This window comes from Leucoraja erinacea, chromosome 2 (genome assembly GCF_028641065.1).
Source record: "Leucoraja erinacea ecotype New England chromosome 2, Leri_hhj_1, whole genome shotgun sequence".
NCBI classification, from domain to species: domain Eukaryota; kingdom Metazoa; phylum Chordata; class Chondrichthyes; order Rajiformes; family Rajidae; genus Leucoraja; species Leucoraja erinaceus.
Window position 1 is genome coordinate 15,230,470 of NC_073378.1, and position 22,827 is coordinate 15,253,296.

General features: G+C 42.2%; 1 protein-coding gene across 1 annotated transcript in view; it reads left to right on the top strand.

The window, feature by feature from the left end:
* The window catches only part of odad2 (outer dynein arm docking complex subunit 2), a 308,719-nt gene that overhangs the window by 48,866 nt on the left and 237,026 nt on the right, over positions 1-22,827 (top strand). Inside the window, exons 8-10 of the mRNA XM_055651852.1 lie at positions 7,077-7,285; positions 13,782-13,919; positions 17,633-17,774. Coding sequence (XP_055507827.1) covers positions 7,077-7,285; positions 13,782-13,919; positions 17,633-17,774 — 489 coding nt within the window. The remainder of the gene's footprint in view (positions 1-7,076; positions 7,286-13,781; positions 13,920-17,632; positions 17,775-22,827) is intronic.

Sequence of the window (22,827 nt, forward strand, 5' to 3'; positions counted from 1 at the left end):
GTTGCTGCTTTACAGTTCCATGGACCTGGGATTGATTCTAACTGCAGATGCTGTCTGTACAGAATTTGTATGTTCTCCCTGTGGCCGCGTTAGTTTTCTCATTTTTTGAGCACATGCATGTGTCATTAGGTACATCTTTGATCCAGAGAAAGTGAATGGTGTTGAGGAAGTTGTTCGGTGCTAGGCCAACTTGAGCCAGTCGATTGACTGTGTCGGTAAAGGGGTAGTGGTTGGGTCTCTATTTATGGTATTCGTGGACTAGTCTTTGTTACAGTCAAACAGGTAAAGGAATAATCCTCCAATTGATCACGATAAGGTTATTTGGTTTGTTTTTCTGCTCTAAATGTAAAATTATGCTTTATTGAGAGGCAATTATTCTAAACCGTGAACTTTTAAAGTATTTAGATTTTCCGTGACATTTAGTAATAGTTTTTACTATCTTGTTCTTCTGATGACAGATCTTGTCAAGTAAGCAATAGAATGTTAAACATCACCAAGGTAGTGCAGGACTCTAAAACATTTAAATCTCAGCGATAGCAGTGACAAGAGAAACAATATAATTTATCTCAGCATGTCTGAATTAGGTGAGAACATTTGGATCACATTTCATATAACAGGTTATTGTTCAGTGACCTTTGCTGCAAATTTTTTGGAAAACATAGAAAATAGGTGCAGGAGTAGGCCATTCGACCCTTCGAGCCAGCACCACCATTCAATATGATCATGGCTGATCATCCAAAATCAGTACCCCATTCTGGCTTTTTCCCCATATCCCTTGATTCCCTTAGCCCTAAGAGCTAAATCTAACTCTCTCTTGAAAACATCCAGTGAATTGGCCTCCACTGCCTTCTGTGGCCGAGAATTCCACAGATTCACAACTGTGGGTGAAAACGTTTTTCCTCTCAGTCTGAAATGGCCTGTCCCTTATTCTTAAACTATGACTCCTGGTTCTGGACTCACCCAACATAGGGGACATTTTTCCTGCATCTACCCTGTCCGATTCTCTAAGAATTTTATATCGAAAGAAAGGGTTAAGACAGATGAGAGATGGAAAGTGAGGAAATATAGACTAGTTAGCTTAACATCTGTTATAGTGAAACTGGTAGAGTTTATAATTATAAATTTTCAGCTGATAGAGCCAATGCTGATTTATAAAGAGTAGTTCATGCATGATGAAGAGTTGGCTAAAGGAGTAGACAGGAATGTCAGTGGATGGTATTAATATGGACTTTCAGTGGGAAAGTCCCTCATGAACAATTATTTGTGAAGTTAAATCTCACAGAATTGAAGCTAGATGTTGAACCTAGCTAGAGACTAAATCCGTGGCAAGAGACTGAGAGTGGGGATTAGGAGCATATCTTCAAATTGGCAGCATGTAATTGCTGGATCTCTATTGGAACCACCATTATTGATCATATTTATAAATAATTTATCCTATAGAAGAAGTTATCTAAGCAGGTCTTAATTCTTGCATCACAAACTCTATTCCCTAACATAAACCCTTTCCCTGGAAATTCTCTGAAACTGAACAAGAACATTCACAAATGTGGTATTATTCTTGGCCCTGCCTTGAGAATTAGACAATATATTTGTGCCATTATTTAAAAAGCCTATTTTAGTCTTGCAACATTACCTGATTCCACTTCTGCTTTAGACTTTGTTGTTGAAAACTATTTTCTTGTTACCTTTAGACTTGGCAATTCCAACACACTCCTGGGCATCGTCACATCTCAATATGTTTATTAGCATTTGATAGGGTTTTGTCCATTTACACAATTTATTAATAAAGCCTTGAAATTTAATGCCGCCATTCAATATGTTTACAATAAATGTAGTCTTTGAAAAACATGAATATATTGTTTTGTTATTCCATTGTCTAAGTCATATTAGTCCTGGTTGATTTCCCTAAATTAAGCCTGCAAACTCAATTTATGTCATAAAATCATACAGCTCAAAAACAGGCCTTTTGGTCCACTGAGTCCATACTGATCATCAAGCATTCATTACACTAATCCTGCACTATTTTGACCATTCTCCCCAGATAACAGAGATAATTTACAGTGGATAATTTACCTATCAATCCCAATGCCTTTGGGAAGTGGGAGGAAACCAGTGCAACTGGATACAACCCACAAGGTCTCAGGGAGAATGCGCAAACGCAATGAGTTGGAGTTGTGAGGTGGCAGTTCTACCAACTGCATCATTGATATTAAGATTGCATCTCTGGTTATCTAGAAGGTTGTGGCTATAATCTAAACTTTCATGTAATTGGAGTTCTACATTTCCAGAGACCTGTCCTTTTGCCAAGATGTTAATGTACCAATCTGCCAGATTAGAGAAATGCATATATGCATATTGGCATATGAATTAAAGAACTAGGAGCAGGATTTGGCCCTTTGAGACAACATCAAAGATTCACAGCCCTCTGAGTGAAGGAATACTTTGTCAGGAACAATTCCAGAAACTACAGTAGATTGGAAGATAACACCTAGAGTATCCACTATCTCTGAAGCCATCTAATCTGAGGAAAGACATTCTTGCCATAGAGGGGGTACAAGGAAGGTTCACCAGACTGATTCCTGGGATGTCAGGACTTTCATATGAAGAAAGACTGGATAGCCTTGGCTTGTACTCGCTAGAATTTAGAAGATTGAGGGTGTATCTTATAGAAACGTACAAAATTGTTAAGGGGTTGGACAGGCTAGATGCAGGAAGATTGTTCCCGATGTAGGGGAAGTCCAGAACAAGGGGTCACAGTTTAAGGATAAGGGGGAAATCTTTCAGGACCAAGATGAGAAAAACATTTTTCACACAGAGAGTGGTGAGTCTCTGAAATTCTCTGCCACAGAAGGTAGTTGAGGCCAGTTCATTGGCTATATTTAAGAGGGAGTTAAATTGGCCCTTGTGGCTAAAGGTATCAGGGGTTATGGAGAGAAGACAGTTACAGGATACTGAGTTGGATGATCATCCATGATCATATTGAATGGCGGTGCAGGCTCGAAGGGCCAAATGGCCTACTCTCCTGCACCTATTTTCTATGTTTCTATCTCTATTAAAATTCTGGGAAGCCAAATAATGTCCAATCAAAGATAGTCCGAGGGTCACCAATGAGGTAGATGGTAGATGGTCGAGTCAGCGACAAGAATTGCAAATGCAATGCTGGGATTGATTTTGAGTTGAATAGAATATACTGTAAAAGCAAGGATATAATGACGAGGCTTCATCAGGCACTGGTGAGGCTCATATTTATTGTTAGCAGTTTTGGGCTGCACATCTAAGGAAGGATGAGCTGGCTTTTAAAGGGGTTCAGAGGTTTACGGGAATGATCTTGGGGATGATTCTCGCATGAATAATTTTTTAAGGCTCTGAGCCTGTCCTCACTGGATTTTAGAAGGATGAGGGGAAGATCTCATTGAAACCTACCATGAAAGATCTAGATAGAGTGAACATGGAGAGGATGTTTCCAGTTATGGGAGAGTCTAGAATCAGAGGGCACAACCTCAGAATAAAAAGACTTGCTTTCAAAATAGAAATAAGGAATTTCTTTAGCCAGAGGGTGGTGAATCTATGTAATTTATAGGTTATTCATTAAGAAGGGTACTAACAAGCTTGACGTATGTGTTCTTGTTGTCCAAGTGGTCCATTGCAGAGTGGAGAGCCAGCAAGATTGGCTGTTCATCTGTTGTGGTCGGAGGCAAATTGTAGTGGATCCAGGTGCTTCCTAACACACGAGTTGATATGCATCATAACCAGTCTCCCAAAACACTTCATCACGGCGGACGTTAGTGCCACTAGTCAGTAGTCATTTATGACAAGTCTCTTCCTTTGATTTAATTCCATTTTCAATTTCTAGTATCAGCCATAAATTAATTATTTTTCCTTTATGGTTCCTGTGCCATAAAGGATTTTTGTTTGCAACTTATGCAATAGTCTTGAATGCTAACCATTGCCTGGCCACCACTGTATCTTTCCAATCAATCACAACGAACTCTCCTCTCAAACCACAGTTTCCTTTGATTAGATTTAAGAGCCCAGTTGTGAAACTACAATATCGATGTTGAGATCATTGACTCTTAACTCTAAAATAAATTAATCCACATTTATTCGGTTACATATTACTTCTACTTGCATGAAGAAATTCATTGGTATATCTGTCAGGATATTTTTATTCCTCTGTGGGAGAATGTTTCTTGCAAAGCTAGTATTTATTATCTATCATATTGTCACTGGGGTGGGACATTGCAACTGCCCTGTTTCAACTAATGCAATCAACCTGGCATGCACAATCAAATAAGATCAAATAGAACAAGTTGTCCTACAACTTGAGAAGAAGGAGAGGAAGAGGAGGAAGGAGAAGGAGGAGGAAGGAGAAGGGAGGAGGGAGGAGGAAGGAGGAGGAGGAGGAGGAGGGGGAGGAGGAGGAGGGGGGGGGGGGAGGGGGGGAGAGCGGGGAGGATGGGGGGGGGGGGGGGGGGAGGGACCACTGTTGTTTGTCCTCTATATTAAGGATTTAATTGAAAATGCCCAGTTAGCAGGTTTGTAGATTACATCAAAATTGTTAGTATTGTGGGCAGTGAATTATGTATCTGAGATTAATGGATCAATGGTTTCTTTATTGTTGCATTTACCTGGTACAGTGAAATACATTTCTTACATACAGCTCAGCAAAACTATTCCCGTATATAAGCGCAATCTTCCCGGTCAGTACAGTATACACAGAACAGCCCACTGAGTCCATATGAAAGAGGCTCCCTTTTTGGCTCCATTGTACAGTCTCAGCTGCAGCAACAGGATCAAGATGAATTAGGGAGTTGGTCAAGAAATGGCAAAAGGAATTTACTGTAAATCTGACAGCTGTGAGATGTTTCATTTGGATAGTTGACAGGTTGACAAGATGGTGAAGAAGGAGATTGGTGTGCTTGTATTTATTGGTCAGGCATTGAGACAAAGCATTCAGATATTTTTTTATAACTGTAGAAATGGTTGGTGAGACTACCTACTGTATGCAGTTCTGGTCACCTGGTTATAGGAAGGATGTCATTAAGCAGGAAAGGGTGCAGAGAAGATTCACAAAGATATTACTGGAACCCGAAAATTTGAGTTATAAGGAGTAGTTGAATATACTGGGATGTTTTCAAGAGAGTCAAGAGTGTTTTATTGGCATATGTCCCAAATAGAACAATGAAATTCTTACTTGCAGCAGCCCAACAGAATATGTAAACACAGTACAAAAAGCTGGAGTAACTCAGTGGGACAGGCAGCATCTCTGGAGAGAAGGAATGGGTGCCTGAAGAAGGGTCTCGACCTGAAACTTCATCCATTCCTTCTCTCTAGAGATGCTGCTTGTCTCACTGAGTTACTCCAGCTTTTTGTGTCTATCTTCGGTTTAAACCAGCATCTGCTGTTCCTTACACATGTAAACATAGTACACTGTAAACAATATAATAAAACTAGACCAAGAGCAGACCCGTTGGGTCTGTTTCCCCAACGTCCGGTTGTGGTGGGGGAGGTGGCATGCAGCGTCACACACACTAACTATCTTCCCCCCCCCCCCCCCCCCCCCCCACCGCACTCACGCTAATTGTGGGGAGGGGGGGAGAGGGGGGAGGAGAGGGGGGGGAGGAGAGGAGGGGGGGAGAGGAGGAGGAGGGGAGAGGGGGGGGGTGATGGGGGCAGGGGGGAGAGAGGAGGGGGAGAGAGAGAGAGAAAGGGGAAGAGAGAGAGAGAGAAAGAGAGAGGGAGAGAGAGAGAGAGGGATTGGGAGAGAGGGAGGTGGGAGAGAGAGGAGGGGAGAGAGAGGAGAGAGAGAGAGAGAGAGTTCCTTTTTACTTCAACCCAAACAACCATTTGCAGGCAGTGCTTTTTTCCTCAAACTAACCATATTTTCATTTTTAAACCACATCATGGGTACTCACAGCTGTGGAGACATTTGTTCAGTGTTATTCAGAGCTCTGATTGAGGCACAAAACTTGCAGAGACTGATTGAGGCACACCACTTCCTGGTTTTAGAGTCCCTCCCCCTCCCTCCAGCAGGGGCAGCAGAGAGAATGGGGAATTTTATAAAAACATTAATATCTCTGTCATTTTTCATCGACGGGAAAAATCCTCGGCACACATGCAGCGGAGGGGGGCTCTGAGCGAGGTGGCCCAAAATGATGGCCGTAGGTGGCGGGACCTCTCGGAAATTGCAGCACAGAAGGCCAAATGCGGTCAAGAACAGAGATTTAGTAATATAGATAAACGAGAAAAAAAAGTTCAGGGTGTATGTACAGACACACACACACACACACACACACACACACACACACACACACACACACACACACACACACACACACACACACACACACACACACACACACACACACACACACACACACACACACACACACACACACACACACACACACACACAAAAAAACAATTGTGCAAAAAGCAAAACCAATTTCCCCAAGTTTATGTCGTTCAGAGCTTATTTGGGGGTTGTAGTATTTAATAACCCGGTAGCTCGTGGGAAGACGCTGTTCCTGAACATTACAGTTTTCAGACTCGTGTACCTTCTTCTCGATGGCACGGGTGAAATGAGTGTGTAGCCAGTGTGGTGTGGGTCTCTGATGATGCTGGCAGCCTTTTTGAGGCAGCGACTCCTGTAAAATCCCATTGATAGTGGGGAGGTCAGAACCAGTGAAGTGTTCACCAGTGTTCACCACTTTTTGCAGTCTTCTTCGCTCCTGGGCATTCAAGTTGCCGAACCCGGCCTTGATACAACCAGGCAATATGCTCTCTACTGTGCACCTGTGGAAGAATGGAAGAGGTTGAGGGGAGACCTTGTTTATAAAATCATGATGAGCATAGATTGTCACAGTCTCTTTCTTGGGGTAGGAGAGTCTAAATCTTGAGGGAATAGATTAAAGGTGAGAGAAGAAAGATTTAAAAGGCACCCGAGGAGCATCTTTTTCCCCAGACAGTACTGCAATGCTACTGTAACCATACGTGGATTGATAAAAAAGTATATATTCGCTGACATGTTCATTTTGTATTATTTTGAAATTCTTGTCAATTGTAACTTTTATTAGAACTTTGCACTACAAAAGAAATCCACAAATGCTCGTAAGATCCAGAAAACAGAAGTACTTACTGGCGACGAATTTGATCAGAGTGAAAAAGTTAATGATCAGGATAAGAATAAACTTGAGAGAAAAAAACTGCTTCCAAAGACTAAGATAAGGGATGCAAAAAGAGAAGAATATATCCTTAAGAACCTGGATTCATCTCATCAACAGTTGTAAGTATCTAATGCGAAATGTTATGAACTTACCAACCTTAAGATTGATATATAAGTAACTAGAACTATATTTACAGTCTTAGATAATATCGAGTTTTTCAAGTGTGGAAAATTTTCAACACAAAAAAATGAACCTTAAATTTGTTTTGTTGGTTAGTTTTCATATACTTCAGTCTCACTGCATTATTTTTCCAGTTGTACACCTTAGCTCTCTGCATTTAAGGAAGGATGTTAAAAAAAGAAAATAGGCAACAATATACTTAACATGCTCAATGTCCTAGCTGTAGTGTTGCTCGCAATTCCTGGGAAATCCTACAATAGTCCTATCGTCACAGAATTGCATTCTTCAGATCCATCTTGAGAAATGCACCATTATCCACTACAGAAACAGTTTTGGACCACAAAGCACTCTGAGGTTTCCATGACTACCAGCCTAATTCCTTTCCTCTTCCTGAAGCCACATTGCATTTTTTTTTACCCCACTGGAAAGAGGTTTCAGTTCTAATCTAATTTGATTCAAATTGCGATTCAGGAATGATAAAAAGCTCCCATAAAAAGTCAAAATTATCACGGGGTGACGGCTGTATGGTCGTGAGTAGCTGCCCAAAGAGTCGTACCTTTTTCTGGTCCCCGCTGGATTTTCAACATGTTGAAAATTTTTGGCGACCTGCTGTGACTATAACGGGTGCCGGCAATCGCTGAAAATATCGCGTAAATAGGACAGGCCCTTGAGGCACTCCTGTGCTCCATCCCTTGTCTGCACTAAGGTGGGGGACAATCCCCCCCATTTTTTGTAATCCGGATTTTAAAACTCCGTGAAAAAAAAAGCTGTTAAAAATCTCCGCTTTCCACGAGACAGTGGGGTGGAACTGATGATCGAGGGCGCCGATTGGACGAGAGAGACATGGTCAGCATGCAGTGGAGGAGGGGCATGATGATTCAGCGTGATGATCGGAGGAGGGAAGTCGGACAGGTGCGGAAGTAGGGGGTTGGGACTGAGGATAGAGCGCAGTGATTGGAGGAGGGAGACATCCTGGTGGAGCAAACATCAGAGCGGAGCTTGAACCGGCCCGTTCGTGGGGCTTTTCATCACCTGGCCCGGCGCAGCTTAAAATCGACCCAGGGATCTTCCACTGCCCCGCGGTCAAACTGCTGCTTCGGGGCGATCGAGGCTTCCGATGTTGAAGCCCCCACGAACGGGCCGAATGAAGCCCCACCATTCGGGGCAGACGGAAGCGGCTGTTGCCAGAGTTCAGAGTCGGTCACCAACCAGGTCAGTTGCCGATAGATCACCAGCCATAGGGCACATAGCCAAAACCTCGCGTGTGTGCGCATGCACGCAGCCGCCAAGAAATTGTGTCCCCCCCATGTTTTGTCAGCGATTTCCATGCCTGGCCAAGAGCAATACCTAAGCTGCAGACAGCAGAACTAAAACGCTGACCCACCCAACCATACAGACATTTGTAATATGTTGCGAAAAGATAAAATAATTTGAAAAAATAAAGATCAGTGGAATAATCAACACAATTAAAATGATAAATGTATTTTGAAACGCTAAACTGTTATTAATTACATGAAAACATAAATGTATATTGAGATTAAAAATATAACAAAAATCCAACTTAAACACCACAAGGAGTGGAGCCTGCGGCTTAATTTGACTCAACAGGAGAAACCTCACCCGGCCCGGACACAGATAGGATTGACTGATTGATATCTCTTTCTCGATTAAAGATCAGCAGCCACATTTAAATGGCTAAATGACTGGCTCAGAATTTAAGAACCACATGTAAAGTATTGTGACTTCTCAATTTGGCAAACTGCATAGGGGTGAGTTCAATAAAAGGGTGATGGATCAGATGTGCATGCTTCTAGCATCTTACGTTCCCTTCAGATGTGACAGCTAATCACTAGCTTTTCATGGCTCTAGTATTTTAAGCTTGCGGCAGGGTTGCACTCACTGCATTAGTCCTAAAATCCCATTTGTTGATTTGCCTTGAAATGATTGTCGGTGTAGTCCAGTGATGTTGCCACGTTACTCCCATATTGGCGAGGGCTTTTAATTAAACAATTCTGGCATATTCTGCAAAAGATTTTCGTACACTAAATTACTTTCATTGTAAAAGTAGTTCTACTATATCGTGATAATTGTGTTCCTAAAATAAAACCTGTGTTGTAGAAAATCGCATTATGGGCCTGCCCACTTTTGGGTGACATTATGGGCCTGTCCCAAATTATCAGCCTGCCCCATGATTTTTTGGGCGACTGCAGGCGACTGCCATGAAATGTTCAACAGGCTGAAAATTTTTCGGCGACAGTGACGACAATTTTTGTTCTTGTAGGTTGTCGTAGGTTGCCGCCAGATGTTGTAGTCCCTAGCAGTTGCCTAAAGAGTCGCCTTAGTGGGACAGGTCCATTAGGGAAACAGTTGTGTCACTGGGGACAATGGTGTAGGGACTACAGTATCTTAGACATGCAATAACAAAGTTCTTTGCCCTGCAGGATTTTCAAAAATAAAATGTGATGCTAGATTGTTAATACATTGTACGTGCCAATGGAAACAATGGCTTGTCCATTTCAATAGCCACCTGTGGTGAAACTGACAGACTGTGTTCTTAAGGGACAATGGTGTCCATGGCCAAAGTGAGGACCACTGTAAATTGGAGGAGCAGCACCTCATATTTCGCTTGGGCAGTATGCACCCCAGTGGTATGAACATTGACTTCTCTAATTCCAGATAATCCCTACTTTCTCCTTCCCTTCTCAGCTTTCCCTCAGCCCATTGGCTCCACCTCTTCCTTTCTTCTTCCCGCGCCCCCCACCCTCACATCAATCTGAAGAAGGGTTTCGACCCAAAACCTTGCCTATTTCATATAACCATATAACCATATAACAATTACAGCACGGAAACAGGCCATCTCGGCCCTGCAAGTCCATGCCAAACAAATGTTTTTCCCCTTAGTCCCACCTGCCTGCACTCGTACCATAACCCTCCATTCCCTTCTCATCCATATGCCTATCCAATTTATTTTTAAATGATACCAATGAACCTGCCTCCACCACTTCCACTGGGAGCTCATTCCACACCGCCACCACTCTCTGCGTAAAGAAGTTCCCCCTCATATTACCCCTAAACTTCTGTCCCTTAATTCTGAAGTCATGTCCCCTTGTTTGAATCTTCCCTATTCTCAAAGGGAAAAGCTTGTCCACATCAACTCTGTCTATCCCTCTCATCATTGTAAAGACCTCTATCAGGTCCCCCCTTAACCTTCTGCGCTCCAGAGAATAAAGACCTAACTTATTCAACCTATCTCTGTAACTTAGTTGTTGAAACCCAGGCAACATTCTAGTAAATCTCCTCTGTACTCTCTCTATTTTGTTGACATCCTTCCTAGAATTTGGCGACCAAAATTGTACCCCATACTCCAGATTTGGTCTCACCAATGCCTTGTACAATTTTAACATTACATCCCAGCTTCTATACTCAATGCTCCGATTTATAAAGGCTAGCATACCAAAAGCTTTCTTTACCACCCTATCTATATGAGATTCCACCTTCAAGGAACTATGCACGGTTATACCCAGATCCCTCTGTTCAACTGTATTCTTCAATTCCCTACCATTTACCATGTACGTCCTATTTTGATTTGTCCTGCCAAGGTGTAGCACCTCACATTTATCAGCATTAAACTCCATCTGCCATCTTTCAGCCCATTCAGTCCTTCGCTCCATAGATGCTAACTCACCCGCTGAGTTTCTCCAGCATTTTTGTCTACCTATGGTGTTTGATTACATTGGTGAGGTTATGTGGAAACATTTTTTTACCCAGACTTTTTATTCTGTTTGTCAATTTCTAAAGTAATTGTTGGCCACAAAGCCATCTATTCCCTCATCCAAATCATCTACTAACTCTCCTATATCTTGTCATTTATCTTGGATCCCATGGACTTCATTAAATGATTAATTCCATTGCCATTCTCTAGTGTGGATTTTCCGTTAGAAGACAGAGGATAATGGTGGAAGGGTGTTATTCTGTCTGGAGGTCTGTGACCAGTGGTATTCCACTGGGATCTGTGCTAGGACAGTTTGTTTGTGAAAAATGTAAATGAGTTGGACATAAATGTTAATAGGTTGGTATATAAGTTTGCAACTGACAGTGATGGTGGAGTTGCAGGCAGTGAGGAAGGCTGTCAAAGGATACAACGAGATTTAGATCAGTTACAGTTATGGGTGGGGAAATGGCAAATGGATTTTAATCCAAGCATCTTTCACTTTGGGAGGTTGAACATAAGGGGAATGGTTAGTGGCAAGACCCTTAAAAGTATTGATGTTCATAGTGATCTTGAGGTCAAAGTCCATAGCTCCCTGAAAGTGGTAGCACAACTAGATAGAACAGTAAACAAAGTGTTTAGTAGGCTTGCTTTCATCAGTTTAGCACTTAGTATAAGTCAAGACACTATGTTACAGCTTTATAACACTTTGATGAGGTTGCATTTGGAGTATTGTGTGCAATTCAGGTCACCCCATTACAGCAAGATATGGAGGCTTTTGAGAAACTGTAAAAGTATTACTTAATGTTGCATGGATTAGAGGGTATCATCACTTATAAGGTGATGTTGGATAAACCTGGATTGTTTTCCCTGGAGCATTGGCAGTTGAGGGGAGTGTTAATAGAAGATTATGAGAAGCATAGATATGATAGGCAGTCAGAACCTGTACCTCTAGCATGAACATCTGAAAGACTAGAAAGACATAGGTTTAAAGTGAGGAGCAAAGTTTAAAGGAGACTAGACTAAGTGGGACCACCTGTCACACATGAGACTTGGTCCCCCAACGCAATATTCCATCACTCACCCATAGCCCCCAACAGCACATGCGCAGCTCATTTCCCCTCATCGCTAGTACTCCCCCCCCCACTTCTTCATCCTCACTCTTCTTTCCCCTCTCCTCCCCTCCCCAAATCCCTCCCTCACCTCTCTCCCTCCTTCCCCATACCCTCAGTCACTCCCTCCCTCCATAACTCCTCTTCCCTCACTACCCCCCTCCTATCTCTCTATCCCCCACCTATCCCACTCCTCACCTCCTCATATCCCTCCTCACATCCCCCACTGCTCTCCTGTCCCTCTATTACCCACTCCCTCCTCCTCTACTCCCCCCGTTCTCTACCTCTATTCCCCATCCTATCCCACTCCCCCCTCCTCACCTCCTCCCTCTTCTTTTCCCTCTCCTGCTATCCTCCCCCAATCCCTCCTTCACCTCTCCTTTTCCCTACCCTCAGTCGCTCCCTCCCTCCATCCATAATTCCTCTCCCTCTATCCCCTCTCGTCCCCTACACTCCCTACCCAGGATCGCGAGGTTGCCGCTCCCCTCCCTTCTTGTGTGTCCCAGAGGAGCACCAGCCATCGGCGGGGATCCTCGGCTCGGCCCCAAAGCACCAGAAGTTACGGCCGCACCAGCGTGTGGCGGTGGTGAAGACCTCGGAGAAAGGACGGGAGAAGAGCCATGGGGGAGAGGGGGGGTATCACGGGGGATGGGGGCAGAAGCCAGCAATGGGGACCAGAAGGGAAGGGGCTGGAGCCGCAGGGCGTTGCGTTTGGGACTCACAGCGGGCGCAGGACATTGTCTTCTGCCGGGATCAGACACTCCGCTTTCCATTTGGGGACATCGGCGACATCTCCGACTTCGCGCGGGGCCGCTTCCGGTCCTTCCGAAAAATGTGTCCGGTTGGAGACCTCCACCGGCCTCCTTCAGGAGGCACAGGAAGGGATGGACCGTCCCGGGAAGTGACAGCAGAAGCCACCAATCTGCGTGGCGCTGACTAGCAGGAGAGGAGATTGATCGGCGCATGCGCGGTTTTTAAGATTTTTAAACCTCGCTAACTTTTACAACATACTACTGATCGGAATGGAACTTGGTGCACTCGCAGCACAGGAGAAAGGTGAGTGAGCTGATGTAAAGTCGTAGCGCTATCGCGTACTGTTTTTCCTCAAATAGAAAAACCATGCAAATAGATTTCAAACTATATTTTTAGATCCTTTAGAAGAAGCAATGAATATTAAGGCTGATTCACGGGCAGGTTTTTTTACACAGAAAGAGGTGAGGTATGGAATGCATTGCCGGGGGTGGTGGCAAATATGCTCAAGGCACTTAAGAGGCTTTTAGAAAAGCACATGAACACGGATATGAATCCGGAGCAGCCAGAGGAGATTAATTGAAATTGATATCTTGTTCTGCACAGTCATTGTGGGCTGAAGGGCCTGTTGCAATGTTGTTCTTAATGCTTCTTCTTTGTTTAATAAATGTTTAGATTGATATATGTTTAGATTTTGCCAAGCTCTCCAACAACTTGGTAAAATTATCAAGACTGAAAGAATCTGTACAAATAAAACATGTTGTCATTCTCTTTTTACAGAGTTCTAGGACCTTAGCTATGAATTATTAATTAATACACAATATGATTTCTGAAATCCTGTAAGCAATCTTCCTCTCTTTTAAGCTCAAAAGATGACAAAACGCAAGCAAAAGATCAAGCTGCCAGCAAGGCTGCACAAGACAAAGAAAATGATGACATAATTAAAATCAAAAGATACAAGTGCAAAGCTTCTCGAGAAAAGAAATTTGCATTAAAGAGAATGTGAGTTTGTTTCTAATTAATTTATCTTTGTAATTTTCCATGGTGGGATTGGATGTTGAAGATTGTAAACAATTTTTGGGTGACATGGTATAAGAGAGTGAAGGATAAATAAGCATGGACGTGCAGGTACATTTTACTTTATCCTGGCCACTTTGTGTTCGGTTGGTTTCGATCCTCTGGATATCGACATTGCATTACAGCCATGAAAGTTTAATTGGAATGTGTGACATTTATATTGCCCATTTCCATTTTCATCATGTTTGATATTAATGAGTTGCATTGCACTGACCCACAATCCAACTCATTAAAGGTGAGAGAAAGAATGTTTAAAGGAGTTTATGAAGCAAGTTTTTACACAGAGAGTGGTGGGTGCCTGAAAAACAGATATGAGAGCTACATTTAAAAGGCAGTTGGACAGACATGTGAACTTACAGGGAATGGAGGGATGTAGACCATTTGCAGTCAGGTGGGATTAGTTTAAATTGGTATCATGGTCGGCACAGACATCATAGCCTGTTCACTGCTCTACGATTCCTATGATAACTATGATTTCTATGATGTGGATGATTAGCCATGATCACATTGAATGATGGTGCTGGCTTGAAGGGGCGAATGGCCTACTCCTGCACCCATTGTCTATTATCTATTGTCTATTGCAGTCCAGGCTTTCTGTCACCTGAACACAATGGAATGCCCATAGTAATATGAGATCTCCCTTCTTGCTTCTTAACCTAATGTGTTTTGCCTTCCTAAGGCATCTATTTCCACAGATGAAAGAATCTCCAAATAAAAGATGTATCACCGTTCTTTTCCTATTCTACGCACCTTTACTATGGAATATTAAATAAACACATCCTGATTTTTTGTTGTGAAACAATCTTAACATATTGCATCAAAATCTGACAAACTATTTATGGGAGCAGCTGCTCAACAATCTACTTCACTGCAATTGTGTGTTTGTGTATACATAAAATCATAAGTTCACAAGTGCAATTTGCTCTCACTTAAAAGAACTTTCATTAGCATTAAAGAGAATGCTCATTTGTGCTAATTAATTATTTTTTTAATTTTCCATGGTGGCATGTTGGAAGATTATCTACAGATGAATGCAGCATGGGTATAAGATCTTAGAGCGAAGGCAAGATAAGCAGGTTACTCTGCAGGCAAACGTTACTTTACGCTGGCCACTTTGTGTTGGGTTGGTTTCGATCCTCTGATATCGGACACATTTTACAGCCAGCAGTTTAATTGACTGTGCCATCTTGTTCCCATTTGTTGGCCTATTTCCATTTGCATCATTTCTTGGTCCCGCCTTCTTGCTTCCGGCCAAAGATTGGATCCAACTCATTAAAGGGTGAGAGGGGAATGTTTAAGAGAGAGTGCGGGGCCCGGGGCAAGTTTTTAGAGAGAGTGCGGGGTGCGGGGCAGCGGGGAGAGAGGCTACATTTAAAAGCAGTTGGAGAGAGAGTGCGGGGTCCGGGGAATGGAGGGAGAGAGAGTTTGGGGTCAGGGGCAGCGGGGAGAAATTGGTATCGGGGCCCGGGGCAGCGGGACAGAGAGCCTGTTCCCCAAGACAATGTTTCTTATTACAACTATGATTTTATTTAATGTCCCTTGATTAGTCTGAATAAATTCATGATTGGTTTAGAATAAAGGGGCGATTGTGGTGTACTCCTGCATTTATTATAATTTCATGTATGTGTGTATTAGTCCATTTTATTCCTGAAACAAGAATCAACAGAATATGAGAACTAATTGAATTATGATAACCTAACCCTATAATCACGCACAAAAGGCATCCCCCTGTCAATCATCTACAAGTCCTCGGGTCGGTCATCCGGTTACTTCCTAAATCAACTCACCTTGTGCTTGTGAGCCATTTAAAAAGAAATGATTTAAACCTTTTAAAAAAGACAATTACCAGAATCAAATTTTATTCTTGACAAAATCTTGAACTGACAGATTTATGGAATCTGACCCTCACACAATCTACTTCCCCGCAACATTGTGTTACAGTGCGAGTACATTTTTTTAATAGTTAGGCTCAGGTATCCTAAAATGGGCGTCTCAAATGCCCATGATCCCCCTCCATAGCGTACTACACGTCAGTCCATTGCATTTAGCAGGAGTAGCCTATCTTGCTCCGCTATAAGATCTTTGCTTGGCACTACGTTTTATGAACTGGTATTGAATTGAGTCCTTTAAAACAAAGGTTACACTTATTGGTGGACAGGAAATTGCCCATTTCCACATGGAGTCAGCTGACAATCAAGGTCTCAAAGTGCTAAATACAAGTAGAGGGGAGCTGCTGTCTGCAATAGAGGGCAACGATAATAGCCAGATTATTTCGAGGGGTACTGAGGAATATTGTTGTTCTCGTGGACTTTTCGTTATGAATGTTAAAATATATTTCTGGGTACCTTTAAACAATTAGTCCAGCATTGCAAAGTATTGGTTGGTTGTTGGTTGGGAGGAAGTAATTGTCAATGTTTCAGTCAATATCCTGCATTAGGATTACAGTTTCTGGTTTAAACTGAAGATAGACACAACATGCTGGAATAACTCAGCAGGACAGCCAGTATCTCTGGAGAGAAGGAATGGGTGACGTTTCAGGGTGGTGATAGGTGGACCAAGGAAGGGGGGGAAGGAAATGGGCACATGTAGCCAGATGGGAGATGAGGAGAAGCAACCTTTCCAGCATCTGTAGTTGCTTGTGTCTCTATTCGATTCGATTCGATTTAATAGTCCTCAGATAATAGCAGTTTGACAATAGACAATAGACAGCAAGTGCAGGAGTAGGCCATTCGACCCTTCGAGCCAGCACTGCTATTCAATGTGATCATGGCTGATCATCCCCTCTAAGTATCCCCTGACTCCGCTATCTTTAAGAGCCCTATCTAGATCTCTCTGGAAAGTATCTAGAGAACTGACCTCCATCGCCCTCTGAGACAGAGAATTCCACAGACTCACAACTCTCTGTGTGAAAAAATGTTTCCTAGTTTCCATTCAAAATGGCTTACACCTTATTCTTAAACTGTGGCTGCTGGTTCTGGACTCCCCCAACATCGGGAACATGTTTCCTGCCTCTAGCGTGTCCAAACCTTTCCTAATCTAATACGTTTCAATACGATACCCTCTCATCCTTCTAAACGCCAGAGTGTACAAGCCCAGCCACTCCATTCTCTCAGCATATGACAGTCCCGCATCCCGGGAATTAACCTTGTAAACCTACGGTGCACTCCCTCAATAGCAAGAATGTCCGTCCTCAAATCTTGCAAACATCAAGACCTGGGCTATATTTAGCCTTGGCTTCAGTTTAGTTTATTGTCATGTGTACCGAGGTACAGTGAAAAGCTTTTTTTGCTTGATATGAAGTTCATGGGTATGAAGTGACATGTAACATTTTCAACATGGAAGTTCCAAACAATGACCCATCACCAAAAATATGAAATGTAGCCACCTCTCATTGGCATTCAGTCTAATGACCAAAGTCAAATTCACCACCAACATTAATCTGTGCGGCTTCATTGATCGGAAACTCAATGGGATGTGGCACAAAGGAGAAACAATATTGGAAATATATACTTTTTCACCATTTACAATGTAACATTGCAAATAAATGATGTAAGATATTGCCAATGGTATATTTTATCAGTGCAAAATTAAACAGTTTATTTTTCAGCTGCTTATTGGTTTGTATTTTGTAATGGCAGTGGTTCCTTAGAGACAGACACCGTAGATGAAAGTTCCACAGAAAGTGAGGAAGAGCAGCAAGAAATGGATAGACAACATGAATCCAACACTGATTTACCTTCTGAATATTGGCAGATCCAAAAAGTGGTGAAATACCTGAAGGTAATTACATAAAATTTACTGTATGATTTTACTTGCTCATGTACTGTGATAGAAAATGATAAATGTTCTCATGTTTGGGGGTTAAACACAAAGTTTTGGATGGGAAACTCTGAGCATACAAGATCCTTGCCTGGCTGATAGTCAGGCTTGAGTGTTTGAGAAGACCAAAGACACTGGTAAGGACATTTTAGTACAAGTGGGAACATGGGAACTTCAAGGGTTGCAGTGGTGGGCGCCTGATCATCAAGAGTGCTTTGTTGCTTTGATCCTTGAATTGAGGTTCTTTACATGAGAAATTGAGATGGGTTGTCTGTTGGAAATAAATGGTCAATGCAAGGGAATACAAAAAGCTTTGGTGTCTTGCTCTGTGTGATTCAGCTATTTTTCCCGCCACACGTACTGATATGTGCGAATTATGAGCAGGAGTTGGCTACTTGATTTTTTAACCTGCTCTTCCATTTAATGTGGTCATGGCTAATTACATAACCCATTACATCTATATTTGCTTTCAGAGACTTCAGGATAAGGACAATTTTGGTTTCTTTGAACATTATCATTTCCCAGTCTCCTAGTATTTTAAAAATACACATCATGTCTGTTTTGTATTCCCAAGTGGAAACCATATGTTTTACCTCATTGTATTAATTTGCAGCGTTTTTGCCCACTCACTTATTTTTACCTCCTTGAAGTTCCTTTGCACTCTCATCACAACTCACATTCTTGATTAGTTTTGTGTCATCGGCTAATCATTTTACATTTTAGATAATGAGCTGTTAGGGCATAAAATATTAAATCAGACCAATATGCAAGATATATCAGTAAGCTGCTGTGCCAAAGCATTCTGTCACAACAAATTTTATGTAGAACTTATTTTACTATTATCTGCAGAAAATCAAAGCTTAATTTCAGTGTACAATCACTGGAACATGTTTTTCGTTCATTATCACACTATTAAGATATGAAATGAAATAAAATATATTTTCTGGTACATGGATCATAGTACATATTGAAAAGAGTTTCTAACAAGGTCTAGGTACGGAAGGAAGTGAAGATTTTAAGTATTTTCGCATGAGCCATCTGTTTCTATATTAGGTTAGCAGAAGCTCAACAATGCTTTTGTGTTGTAGAAATATGCACATATTTATGTAACTGCCCATGGTATTGTACATATGTTTAACACCTGCAACAACAATTGTTTTAATATAAAACACTTGGTCAGAGCTATAAATTGCATAGTGTTTGAATGAGATCAAAATCTGGTTAACCACAAAACATTTGTTTTACAAGCAAAATGCCAATTGCTTAATTAAGCAACAAAACAATTGAAAACAAAATTAATGGTTTTCAAATAAATTCAAAGATTAAAGGCATGGCTTGTTCAATTAGACCTACAATGTATTATTCAACAGCTTAATCTTTATAACTAAGAAAGCAACCCCAGCCTTCAATTTTTAAGAAACTATATTTTCCAGCCCTGATGTGGTCCACAGATGTTGAAGAATATTTGATCGGATCTCAAGCCTTGTATTTGGGTAGTGTTAGAATTTAGTAGGGAATACTCCATGCCTTATCAGACCGAAGATTGTCTTATGAAAATAATTGATTTCATCTCAAGGATGGGAGCTTTATATAATTCTTGAATCGCAATTTAAATCAAACTGAAACCGTTTTACAGTAGGGATAAAAAGTACAAGTTTGCTTCAGGAAGGGGGAAATAGGCTGGTGGTCAGGGAAACCTCAGAGTGCCTCTTGCTCCAAAACTGTTTCTGTAGTGGATAATGTTGCATTTCTCAAGACTGGTCAGAAGAATGCCCTACGATGGGGATTATTGTAGGATTTCCCAGGGATTGCGAGCAGCACTATAGCCAGGACATTGAGCATGCTAAATATTTTGTTGCCTATTTTCTTTTTTTGGTGAACTTTTTACAAAATGATTACATTTTCCCTATGTGATTTAAGCCTTACTGACTGTAATCTCTGGCATCTGGCCTGAGAGGGAAAGGTGGGACTGAGATGGTTTGGAACCAGGAGCAACAAACTCCCTGGTTGGGAGATCTCAATAGGTCGAGCAACCTCTATGGAGGGAAATGGACAGTCGCATTTCTGGTCGGGACTCTTCATCTGAAATTTAGTCCAGAAATTTGTATCAGGTCAGAGTAGGTGCATGTGAACCTTTCGAGCACCTGGAAGGACTGCTGGGGTCCCTGTATGGAGGCGAGAGAGGAGGTACAAGGACATCTCGTGTGTTGCAGGGCAAAATACCTGGGGAGAGGGTGGTTTGCGTGGGAAGGGATGAGTGAACCAAGAAGTTGCAGGTGGAGAGGTATCTGCAGAAAGGGAAGATGTGACTGGTAAGGGAATCGCGTTGGAAATTATGGAAATGTCGGAGAATGATGTGTTGGATGTGTAGGATGGTGGGGTGAAAGATGAGTTCCAGGGGAACTCTATCCTTGTTCCGTCTGGAAAGAGGAGGTTTGAGAGCACAACTACAGACTACAGAGGAGACATGGGTGAGGGATGCATCTATGACAGTAAGGTAGACACCATGTTTACTGAGGAAAGAGGACATCTTGGTTGTCCTAGAATGGAAAGTCTCATCTTGGGAGCAGACTCAGCAGAGACAGGGAAATAGAGATTAGGAGATTGTGTCTTTGCAAGAGATAGGGTGGGAAAAAGTGCAGTCCAGATAACTGTGAGGGTAAACACCAGTTGACATTTTGGCCCCTATGATGGAGACAGAGAGATCAAGAAAGGGGAGAGAGGTGTTAGAGATGGTCCAAATGAATTTGAGGGAGGAGGGGTGGATGTTAGTGGTTGATGTTCATTAAATCAATGAGTTCTGCATGGGTGCAGGAAGCAGCCCTGATGCTGAGGTCGATGTAGCGGAGAAACAGTTGGGGATGGTGTTAGTGTATGTTTAGAACAAGGACTGTTCGATGTTACTGACACATAGGCAGAGATAGCTGGGGGCCATGCAAGTGCCTAAGTCTACACCTTTAACTGAAGAAAGTGAGAGGATTCAAAAGAGAAGTTGCTGAGAGTGAGGACAAATTCCCTCAGGCAGAGTAGGGTGTTAGTCGAGGGAGGAGTTGAGTATAGGAGCAAAGAGGTCCTTCTGCTATTGTACAGGGCCCTAGTGAGAGCACACTGTATTGTGTGCAGTTTTAGTCTCCAAATTTGAGGAAGGACATTCTTGCTATTGAGCGGGTGCAGCGTAGGTTCACGAGGTTGATTCCCGGGATGACGGGACTATCATATGTTGATAGAATGGAGCGGCTGGGCTTGTATACTCTGGAATTCAGAAGGAAGAGAGGGGATCTTATTGAAGCATATATGATTATTACGGGTTTGGACACACTAGAGGCAGGAAACATGTTCCCGATGTTGGAGGAGTCCAGAACCAGGGGCCACAGTTTAAGAATAAGGGGTAAGCCATTTAGAACGGAGATGAGGAAAGCTGAAATGAAAGACAGATTTTCACACAGAGGGTTGTGAATCTGTGGAATTCTCCGTCTCAGAAGGCAGTGGAGGTCAATTCTCGGGATACTTTCAAGAGAGAGCTAGATAGAGCTCTTAAAGATAGCGGAGTCAGGGGATATGGCGAGAAGGCAGAAACAGGGTACTGATTGTGGATGATCAGTCATGATCATATTGAATGGCATTACTGGCACGAAGGGCCAAATGACCTACTCATGCATCTATTGTCTATTGAAATTGATTATGTGATGGTTCGTAGAAGAAGCAGAGGGTCTTTAGACCCTCTGAGGACCTAGACATTGAAAGTTATTGAAGAATTGAAGGGCATGTGGGGTGTTTTGGATGTAGGTCAGAAGGGACTGGATAGAGGATGGGATGCAATCAGGGAATATTTGGCGATGCGTCCCGTATGGCAGGAACTGAAAGAAACCACGGGTCTGCTCGGGCAGTCCTGTTTGTGGATTTTGGAAATAGAAATGGATATTGTGGGGCTGGGGAATAAAAAGGTTGAAGGCTGTGGAGGGGAGATCGGAAACAGTCTGGGAGATGACGGCCTGGTGTTCCTCTATAGAGACATGGTCAAGAAGTACACATTTAAAGATGTAACTGAAAAGTATCAGCCGGAAATGTATGTAAAAACACGAGAGACCTCTTAAAGATGTGAACAGCAGCTTCAGTCAAGTTTGTGAGAAATTGACAGAAATGCTTTCTAGTACAAAAACAGAAGATGCTGGAAACACTCAGCAGTAAAACATCTGTGGAAAGAAATAAAAGAGTTGACATTTCAGTATGAAACCTCGATATTTTCTGTCTTTCATTTCAGCTTTCTAATATCTTCTGTCCTCAATTTTCAAAAATAGTCATATTTTTCCCATCTACTTGGTATAAAGTCATAGAACCATAGTGGTATAGTATAGAAATAAGTGCCTCAATCCAACGTGTTATACCGATCTTTTGCCATATAAGCTAACTGCATATGATTGTATTAGGGCTGTATCTTTCAATGCCATGCCTATTTAAGTGTCTGTATGGTATGGTATGGTATGGCACTTTGTTCGTCATATGTACTGAGATTATCAGATCATAAGTGGAAGAAGTAGAATTAGGTTATTCAGCGCATCAAGTCTACTCCGCCATTCAATCATGTCTGATCTATCTCTCCCTTCTAACCCCATTCTCCTACCTTCTCCCCATAACCTCTGACACCCATACTAATCAAGAATTTATACATCTCTGCCTTAAATATATCCACTGACTTTGCCTCCACAGCCTTCTGTGGCAAAGAATTCCACAGATTTACCACCTCTGACTAAAGAAACTCCCCATCTCCTTCCTAAAAGAATGTCCTTTAATTCTGAGGCTATGACTAGTCCTAGACTCTCCCACTAGTGGAAACATCCTCCACATATTCACTCTATCCAAGCCTTTCACTATTCTGTATGTTTCAATGAGATATCCCCTCATTCTTCCATACTCCAGTGAACATAGGCCCAGTGCAGTTAAACGCTCATCATTCTGTATGCTAACCTACTAATCCTGCGATCAGTGTACACATTCAGTGAAATTCATTCATGTA